Source organism: Loa loa (genome assembly GCF_000183805.2).
Source record: "Loa loa unplaced genomic scaffold supercont3.216, whole genome shotgun sequence".
In the NCBI taxonomy this organism is placed as follows: Eukaryota; Metazoa; Nematoda; class Chromadorea; order Rhabditida; family Onchocercidae; genus Loa; species Loa loa.
The window spans coordinates 51685-61290 of record NW_018108396.1 but is presented as its reverse complement, the minus strand read 5'-3'; the positions used below and the strand labels follow the sequence as shown (position 1 = coordinate 61290).

The window sequence follows — 9606 nt, the reverse complement described above, 5'->3', positions numbered from 1 at the left end:
ATATATATGTACTATATATATATATATATATATATATATGTATATATATATGTATATATATGTATATACATATATGTATCAAAACGACTATATCTATTGCTTCCATTCCGTCCCGGACGTTACCAAGTATTCCAGCAAGCTTTTTTCCCCATCACTGGGCGACTTTTACTTCCCCTTATTTGTCTGATGTATATGAATTCGATCTTTTTACATTTGACGATGATTTTCTGAATTCTTTGAAATCCCAAATTTTCGATGGGGGAATATATTTTTCTTGTTTTTTATAAACACATATTCTTAGATCTGTTGATATTCGGCAGATGTTTCTTTTGCGGTGCTTACTTTTTTCTTCATCGTACGTTTCGCTGGCATGTTTCTCACAATCAAAAACAATAAAAAAAAGAAGAAAATAAGAAAGAATAAGACTGTGGAAGTTATTCCGGACGACTGCCTAATAGTCGCCTTTTTTGAGGTGAATTGCGCCACTGCCCGTATACACACCAAGAAGCCGAAAGTCGCACCCGGTGAGCCGAAATCTTTATCTTATCTTTTTCTTTTTTAAAAAAAAAAGGAGAGTGAGAGAGGAAGTGGCGTTACCAATTTCCTCATTTCAATCCTTTCGAAAAATTTGTATTTCTTTTTGGTGTTTTTTTTTTCCAAATTTCATGCATTGTCTGCATTTTTCCATCAAAAAGGAAAAATTGCATGGAGTAAAACTTGGTTTGCGTAACTAATTAATCTCGCCAGTTAGTTATGCAGATGAAATTTGGTGGAAATTAATTATGCAAATTGGTTTGCATGTAAAATGATCGATTGCACGTTTTAAAAATGTGTTGAAAAATGAAAGAAAGGTGCAGATTTTGTAACAGCCATCAGGCTCCGTGCTTTTTTTATTGCATGCAGTTGAACCTTTTACGCGTTGTTGCTTCAAATAATCTTATTGAAATTCTGCATATATTTGTTTAAAAAAGTAAGGGCAGCTATGTCTGATGGTATGTTTTTTGTTGTAACTATTACTATTATAATAATAATTATTTATTATCATTATTATTAATATTATTATTATTACTCTTATTACTGCCACCATTAGCATTTCTTTTAACGTGCAAACAAACTGCACAGACAAAGCGCATTTTTTGAGTCAAGATATAGAAGTTTGAAGTGTAAGTTCGGAATTTAAAAAAAAAAAGGTACTGAATGTTTTGCAGTTTTGTCGATTTACAGTGCTCATTTTCACGCGCTGCACTTGTGGCGCCCGCGCATGTTTTGTCAAGTTACGCTGGAAGTTTTTATGGTTTATGCTACCACATTTTACTATGCATGAATAGTTTGCAAAATGTTTTTTCCTTTTTCCCGTACTTTCGTTTTTGTATCCAAAAAGATTCATAATTGAGCAAAATTTTAATTTAGGAATTTGAAACTATGAAGTGGAAAAAAATTGCTTGTAGAACAAAAGAAATTCCAGAGAAAAGAAGAACGCGAAAAAAAGATAGTGAAAATAAGTAGAGAAAGGAACGGAACGGATTACGCAAATAGTTCACGGCGCTTATATTTTGCTGCCCTTAAATTCGATATATTTTATCATTATTATCAATTATCATTATATTAAGAGTTTGAACAATTTCAGTCCCTATTTTTTTTTTTCTTTTTTTTTCTTTTTTTTTTTGTTTTGGAGCAAGAGAGACATGATCATAAATTTACACAGAGTGTATGCGTTTTTCCAGGAATGGTGGATGCTAGTTTGGCGGTTGCCGCATTACAGGGTGCTGCACTTCAGCAAGCGGCCGCAGCAAATCGTGCATTATACTTACGGAATCCGCTGGCACAAGCGTTAGCAGTTCGGAATTTGCAAAATCTCAACGTGCAAAATCAGCTTGCTGCACTTGGACAACCGCAGCAGTTAAGTTTCATTACACCAGCTCTGGCAGCTCAGATGCAGAATCAGGGTCTCTTATTAGGTGCTGCTCAGTTGCCTCAAACAACTACTCAACCACTGCAGCAGTCTTACGATCCAGCGACATTGCTAACTGAGCAAGCACGTTTGCAGCTTGTGGCTGCACAGGGTATGTTGTTTTTCCTCTGGGAGTGTCATGGGAAAATAAATGATTCTGTCGTAAGTTTAGTAATTGCTTTTTGTTGAAGTTTAATTTAAATAGACTTCAAAATTTTCGACTCATTAATTTTTCTGCATGTCTCGTTATTCCTGGTTTTCTCCAATAGTTTTCTGATCATTCATCTGTAAATTCTTCATTTATAAATCTTCACCTGTCTTTTTCAAGCAGCAAATCCGGCTTTAATGGCAGCAGCAGCGGCAGCGGCAGCGCGTAATGCTGCAGCAAATACAGCTGGTACCACATCCATTGGTGAGCAGTATCTCGGTCAAGCATTAACAGCGGCATTGCCAGGCTATCCGGCTGTGGCAGCAGCTACGTATCGTACGCTGAATCGTTTTGCACCGTACTAAAATTTCACCTTTGGCTGAAATGGCAATTTCTAAAGTGAGATTAGCGTAATATGAGCTGTGATGAATTCACATGTTTTGTGCTTTTGTTATGATACCTGAATGCTTTCATCATTTTTCCAAATGAATCAGCAAGACTGGTTTTTTGTTTCAACGCTCTTCCTTTATGCTTCAGCTGTAGATCATTTCCTTGTGTCAGTTTGAGTCGAAGGTTTCTAGTTTCGTTTTATTGCATATTTTCCACTGCATGTTTTTTTAAGTTTTATTTTTTTCGTGTTTAATATTTCTGAAATTCAATGAGGTTAGGAAAAAGGAAGCTGTTTTGTAAAACATTTAATTAGAATGTTCTGATGGGATTGGATGGGCAATTTATGAATGTTTGGAATTAAGGATTTAAAGTTTTAAGCTGAAATCGTTCCATCATTTGCTTCTGGAAAATTTTCATTCCTTTTTTCTTTTTTTGACGCTTGAAAGATAATAATTTGTACATCATGGAAGTCAGTTGAAGTTGTTAGTTGGAGGTCATTCAATTAGTTTAAGATATTAAGCGAATGATCTGTGAAGTTTAGTTCAACAAGTTGTTCACTGCACTGTAGACAGCAACAGCGACAATATTTGGCTCGATTAAAGTATGCATGTGAATATGTTCCGACTTCCGGGGATAGGTAAATTGAATATCATCACTAATTTATTATCTGAAAGTCTCAGTTACCGTACTGCTTTAGAAATTTCCATCCTGTTGCATTCGTGACAAATACCACGAGCTTTTTCCGTCGTTGTTTTTTTTCCAAGTATTTTATTAATTCTTTTTGACATGCTTCATGGAGTCCTTTCATTTTTTCCCTTATCAGTGCAATTGTGTGGGTGTATGTATATCTATGTATCTGTTATATATGCTGGGTAATTTTTTTGTAGATGGGTAATTTTAATGGTACTGATTTGCGTATTCTGGGATCTGGATGCGACATTTTATATCGGTCTGTGTGTGTGTGTGTGTGTGTGTATATGTTTATGTATGTGTGTGTGTGTGTATGTCTCTGTCTGTGTGTGTGTTTATGTGTGTCCTTATACATGTATTTACCTTTAAGCTTACGAAATTCATTATCCATAATATTACCCGGGAATGATCGTCATCCGAAATTATCTCTTTGTTTCAGTTTTGTTGCTTATTCGTGGCAATTTTATTATTATTATTATTATTATTATTATTATTATTATTATTATTATTATTATTATTATTATTATTATTAATGCCAATATTGGTTACAGCCTAAAGCTTTAGCAGCGCATTATACGCTTGGAAAAACCAATGAATCTTTTTTTTTCTTTGCTGTTTCAATTTTGATTTTGTTAATGTTTTATGGTATCTCTCCTTGTATACGGTTTTATTCCATTTTTTTTTCTTCCCTGTTGGTTTGTTTGAAGTGATGATGTCTCATATCATTACCATACATGCTGTCTGGCATCTATCCTGAATTCGTTGCCCCTATGAAAATGCTATGTTTTTATCTTTCTGAACTTTTTTTTACTTGCTATGTTGCATAATTTGTCAATTTTGATATGTTGAAAAATGCTTTAAATTTTTTTTTTTATTCTGCATTAGGATTTTTTTGTGGATTTTATAAAACTTTAACTTGTAAGGTTCCTTGGTGCAACACTCTTACAGAAGAGTTTCAAACTTTGGTTTTTCATTTTAGATTCTTTCCCCATAATTTTTCCTCAACTTTGAAAAATATGCGACAAGTTATCAAATATGGCTTTTTTTTTGGTTAGTTCTTTGGTTTCTTAAAGTCCAGTGAGTTAAATTACATTTGGCAGCGCACAGCTTTTCCTGTTCAGTTGAGGAATACATGAAAAAATTTTCAGAGGAATAACAATATATATCGGGGAAGGCTACTCTGAATTCACCTCTGTAATTAGAGATTTAGTTCGAGCGACTCAAATTTTAGGTGTTGTCTAGTTGGTGAAAAATCTCAACTTTGTCAGGGGAGGATGTGGGGGTGAGAATCTCAGCATGTGCGACGTACCGGCACTCACTTTTTGATTTGGAAGGCACTACGTATTCGCCGGAGAAAGTGAATCCCTCTTGCTATATACCGCTAGTTTAAAGCATGATGGGTATTTGGTAGTTCTCACATTACAAAACAGAAGTCTCAGTTCGGTCCAGCTGTCTGTGCAGATGATAGGCAACGTCTCACGTCCATGACTTTAGTCATATAATTTGGGGAAATCAAATCTTTCCCTTGAATGGAATATGTTGTTTCCTCCAATAGAGATGGCGTCTTGACACTTTTGGGTTATAATTTGTATCCGCCCAAAACGTGCCCATCGGACAATTGGATGCGACAACTGAGCCGTAAAATGGTTCGACACTGAAAAGTAGCCGTGTGAGTGGCTTGTTAAGATCCGTTAAGATCTATCAGTCTTTGCATTTTTGCGCAGTATCAAAGTTGCTCAGTACAATCGTATTCTTTCGATTGTACGGATCCTTATTTATTAAAACATACTGGTTTGAAATGATTCTCGTACTGAAAAGAAAATCAATTCAAAAACCATTAAGAGTTAGAATTTCAAAAACAAAAGGAACTTTCCCATAAGGGCAGACAGTATCAACAGCTTAATCATTGAGAAAACTAAAAATGAGTTGAAAGGCCAGATGGGTGAAATCCGAGTATCTAGAGATAAAAAAAAATTTCAGAAGGAATCACTACAGAGCACAGAGATACAAACGGACGACTTAGACATTTTGGCAATCGATACGTACAAATGTGTAACTGTTGCCTGCTCAACGACTCCACAGCTTGCGTGAGGGAAGAATTAGGGATGGAATTTTGTCAAGATTTATATCCAACCTTTAAGAATGCAAAAATCTTTTAACCAAAATTTCATGAGAGGTGCACTACACAGAAACGGTGTATTCTGAAATGTACAACCCCAATCAGTGCGCCGAACAGGAATTCAGGAAAAACGGTATGCAAGTCAAAATTCGTTAGTAATTTCAAGGTTGACAGTAGACAAGGGATAAATCGTGTTTACAATGCAGAAAGTATATTGTACATGGAATACAGCAAGTCATAGTCACCGAGAGAGACGAGAAAGGGAAGGAAATTCCAAACATAGGTCAGGAAGACGAAGGGCATTATAAGGGACAGAGTTGCACATGCAAGGACATTTTACAATAGTTTAACAGTAGTATCGTTACTTGAGCTATACTACCTACCCTGGAAAAACTTTATCAGCATCGATAATCTTCGTGTAGGGTGCAGTAAAGCGACGGCAAAGAAGAGGTAGTGGTAATCTCATACCAATATTTTCACCTTGAAACGATCGATTGTGTAATGAATGCCAAAGAATGGTACAAATTAGTCGGTAACTGTAAACAATCAATACATGTAAACTACAAACAATCAATAAATGTATACACAGGACATATGTATAACAAATGACATATATTTGATGAAAGGGATATCAGAAATATACTCTCTTCGCATCAGCTACTGATGATTCCACAGGACAGTATGGACACTTTAAACGGATATGACTGAATGCATTGGATGGAGCCAAATTGGTCGGCGCAACAAAACGTCCTGTTTGGGCTAATTTGTGAAGCGCTTCTCGGGAAATTACATGGCCACATGTAAGACGCATTGGAGGATTTTGCTCTGTACACTGTGCCTGCATATACAAGCAATCTGGCATAAATCTGACTTGCAGCAAAATTCTGGAAATTCTAAGCACTCCGGAAATTGAAAAAACATCCGGGAATCAAAGCTACAAAGTAATTTCACTACTTGCGGGACGTAAAGTTTTTCCTATTGAACAAAAAAGAACCTTAAGAATTGGACAAGCAAATACGGAATGCGTAGCATTTGGTACATCCACTTCAATCGGCAGTTCGTCACCTTGAAATAATGATTCCAGTGATCGATTCACCATTAGCTGACGAAGACTGATGAGTGATGGTACCATTCTGATACCAAGTTCGAGACTAAAGTAAATATAGAAACACTGTTCCAAAAACATTGGATGTTTCAAATCTTGGCTCCTACTCAAATCTTGAATTTCAGAAACGGATAAATAAATCCAAATATCTATGGGTAAAAAGCAAACTCTGCTGATTCCCTCGTATGTTGGCGCTATAATATATAAATGAGCTTTGGAAAATTAAAACAAAAGCAGCGCTTTGGGAATTACTTCCTAAGGTGTGAGTATGGCAACAGTAACACGTCCGAATATGAAGAATATCAAAGGTTTTGAAATGATCCTACACTTCATATTTCTACAAAATTATGTCAAGAAACTTGAGGCGATTAGAATTTTGTCAGCCGAAATGCACAGATGTAATGAATATACATTTGACTGAGATAATTTTCTGATCGAGACATAACTCGAGCAAGTCGCAACTCCAGTTGCTGCCAAACGACAGGATTGAAAAGATCAGGATAACGTGTCTTACGGTCTTTAGCAACAACTGCCCACAACAACTGCATCATCTCTTCCGGATTTTTCGAAAGCTGGCGGCTGTATTGCAAGGCCTCCATAGTCTGCCCTGAAAATATGAATAGTTTCTCTAATTACAGTTATTCGCTTCCCAGTTCAAAGCTGTAAATGCACCGTACCATCCTCCAAAAGTTTGACAAAGTGTTGTTTTTGAAGATCATAAATCAACTGTTCATCTCGAGAAGCATTTTGCTTGAGCCACTGGAGTGCAGGCGTAATATCTCTTTTCTGAAACGCTTCCATTAGATGTCGGATATCATCCACATTGAACTCCAAACCTTCCGATGCTGGTAGTTGCGCTTCCTAAAAAAAACTTTCAGTTCTACATTCGGCATCCTTAGCTAGTTACCTTCAATTATAAACAACTGTTAAAATTAGATTACTTTCGTCAGAATATCTGCAACATCGAATTTCCCAGTACTCGTCAAATGATTGGTAATGAGAGCGTTCACTCTGCCATGCAATCTTGGATCTGTATCAATATTCTTATCAATTTTCGTTAAAGAACTAAGGTCGGTGACGAAATATCTGTCGATAGCTCTGCCAATCTTTGACAACATTTGATGAGTACTCCGGTGTTGATGTGCCATCTCAAATGAAACTGAACATTTATTCCAAAAAGACTTTTAACAATTTACTTCTGCGACTTTTCGAATTTTGAAGAAGTTTTTACAAATATCAAAAGAAACTGCGAAAAAAAAGCATCTTCATGAAATTGTAATATTACAAACTTTTTCTATTTCTACGAAATCTATTCATAAACTGCCAAAGAAAAAAAAGAAGAAAGGTTTAGTCCTGCAAGTACAAACCTCCTGCAACATGTCGCCTAGTTTTTCCATGGCCTGCGCAAGTACCACCTCCGCAGTTACCGACAATTCTGCTTCTGGATCATCATCAATCAACAATTCGTTATAAACACGACGTACAAGATCAATCTGCCGTGCTACAGCTGGTGTCCACTGGCTTCTAAACGATTCCAGCGTTTCCAACACACGGTTAACACGCCCGGCGACTATATCCACCATTACGTTTCTTTTCTCTAAATATTTAACAAAATACTTTGGATTTCATACCACTTTGAAATTCTCATACGTCATCATCCACCCATACATAAATCACATCAAAACTAATGAAATTTCGATTCTGTCAGTCAGAAAATTTCAAACTCTTCATCAAAAGTACTGGAATACTCCTAAAATTATTCCACTCATAATTATTCCTATGACTAAATCTACCAAAATAAAAAACAAGAAAAAAACGAGTATATGGCATTTCAGCAAATAAAACGAAAGCACAAAATTACAGCAAACCGAGGTTTTAAAGAGTTTGAAATTGCAAGCTATGCATGCATATTTGGGGACGGTAGAAGGCAAATAGCTTTCACTATGATCTCAGACTCAATATGACAGCATTCTGTAGATCACGGTGAAGGCCTACTGCCCTCACCAATTTCTTTTTTTTTTCTCTCTCTTTTTATTTGTTAACATATATCCTGATTTCGTCTGACGTCTTTCAGTGATAAAAATAATTCAGCAAAAATTAATTTCTATTAAATTGCACAGACTATCCAAATAATTGTAATAGTTGGAATCCGAAATATATTCCATCAAGCGAACTGTCGCTAGCAAGTGAAATCATCCGATGATGAAGGAAGGCACTCATCCAGCGTACAGCCAGCAACAACACAGCAGCGAGAGGACGAAAACTAGAGTTGTTCAACCGATCTGATCGATTGCTAAATGTTCCTTGTCATGCAGATGGCAACTGTTCGAAATCATAACGCTTCAACACTGCTATTCGAACCGTAATAAATTCCTTGTGATACTTCGTTTTAGCATTTTCCACCAGATCAAATTATTGTATGTCGTTACCATTACTATTACCGCTACGACAAGTACAATAAATACTATCACTAATGATATTCCTAATCATTTACTACTACCATTGCTACGACCAGTACCTACAGTTATTACTTACACACTCAACTTATTGCTCTTGCTGGGGAATAAAGTTCGGGAAATGATGACGGTATTTAGTCGTTTGCACGAAAAATTCGACACACTGGGCTATCATCTCATCGGACAACCACACACACAACATGCAAAATGCATTACTGTGTGCCGTGCTGCTCCGGCTGCTGCTGTTGCCGTTTGCTGTTACTGCCTGATCACTTGCCATCAGCAATACTGCAATACATACGCACATACATACATACACATATACCAAACAACGGTTGATGGAGGAAGACGAGGACGGAAAGAAGTACGAATGAACAAAATTATTGGAAGAGTTGTTTGCAAGGCGGTCCTGCTGTCGTCTACTTTACGCTCTCCTCGTCCAACTAACCCCAAATCAACACTCCCTTTCCCCCCCCCCATCCTCCCCAACCCCTTCTTTTGCATCTACTTCCTAAACACTTCTCTTTGCTATAACCATAAATGTTGACGAGCTAACTTTACTTATGTTCTACTCTTGCAACTACCGTTGTCGATGAATTATTGCTACAACTTTTTACTATTACTACTATTATTATTACCATAATTATCATTGTAATTTAATAATAATTATCATTATTATCAATAATAATAATAATAATTACTATTATTATTATTATTACTATTATTATTATTATCATTATTTATTAT

At 36.2% G+C, this 9606-nt stretch overlaps 4 protein-coding genes across 4 annotated transcripts in view; 2 read left to right on the top strand and 2 right to left on the bottom strand.

Moving 5' to 3' along the window:
* The window catches only part of LOAG_18175 (hypothetical protein), a 5925-nt gene extending 3257 nt beyond the window's left edge, over positions 1–2668 (top strand). Inside the window, exons 5-7 of the mRNA XM_020450841.1 lie at positions 473–524; positions 1725–2063; positions 2280–2668. Of these exons, the coding sequence (XP_020305433.1) occupies positions 473–524; positions 1725–2063; positions 2280–2464 (576 nt within the window). The 3' untranslated portion in view covers positions 2465–2668. The remainder of the gene's footprint in view (positions 1–472; positions 525–1724; positions 2064–2279) is intronic.
* Positions 2669–4708: 2040 nt separating this feature from the next.
* Positions 4709–5270, top strand: LOAG_09842 (hypothetical protein; the record flags this gene model as incomplete). Its single annotated transcript, XM_003145370.1, has 2 exons — positions 4709–4825; positions 5160–5270. 2 exons carry the CDS (start codon positions 4709–4711, stop codon positions 5268–5270), a joined length of 228 nt encoding a protein of 75 aa, XP_003145418.1.
* Positions 5271–5341: 71 nt separating this feature from the next.
* LOAG_09840 (hypothetical protein) lies at positions 5342–8057 on the bottom strand. Its single transcript, XM_003145369.2, has 6 exons — positions 7771–8057; positions 7345–7551; positions 7081–7264; positions 6815–7010; positions 6293–6449; positions 5342–6136 (listed from the first exon to the last, which is right to left on the bottom strand). The coding sequence occupies exons 1-6, from the start codon at positions 7984–7986 to the stop codon at positions 5930–5932; spliced, it is 1167 nt and encodes a 388-aa protein (XP_003145417.1). The 5' UTR covers positions 7987–8057; the 3' UTR covers positions 5342–5929.
* An 890-nt stretch (positions 8058–8947) lies between these two features.
* On the bottom strand, positions 8948–9339 carry LOAG_09839 (hypothetical protein; the record flags this gene model as incomplete). Its single annotated transcript, XM_003145368.1, has 2 exons — positions 8948–9147; positions 9177–9339. 2 exons carry the CDS (start codon positions 9337–9339, stop codon positions 8948–8950), a joined length of 363 nt encoding a protein of 120 aa, XP_003145416.1.
* Positions 9340–9606: the final 267 nt, after the last annotated feature.

Excerpts from the sequence above, each read along its gene's own strand:
- LOAG_09840 (XM_003145369.2), bottom strand. The coding sequence starts at position 7,986 with ATGGTGGATATAGTCGCCGGGCGTGTTAACCGTGTGTTGGAAACGCTG. Across the intron at positions 7,552-7,770 it reads TAGGCGACATGTTGCAGGAG|ATGGCACATCAACACCGGAG; the intron begins GTTTGTACTTGC and ends GTTTCATTTGAG. Across the intron at positions 7,265-7,344 it reads TTGCAGATATTCTGACGAAA|GAAGCGCAACTACCAGCATC; the intron begins GTAATCTAATTT and ends AGTTTTTTTTAG.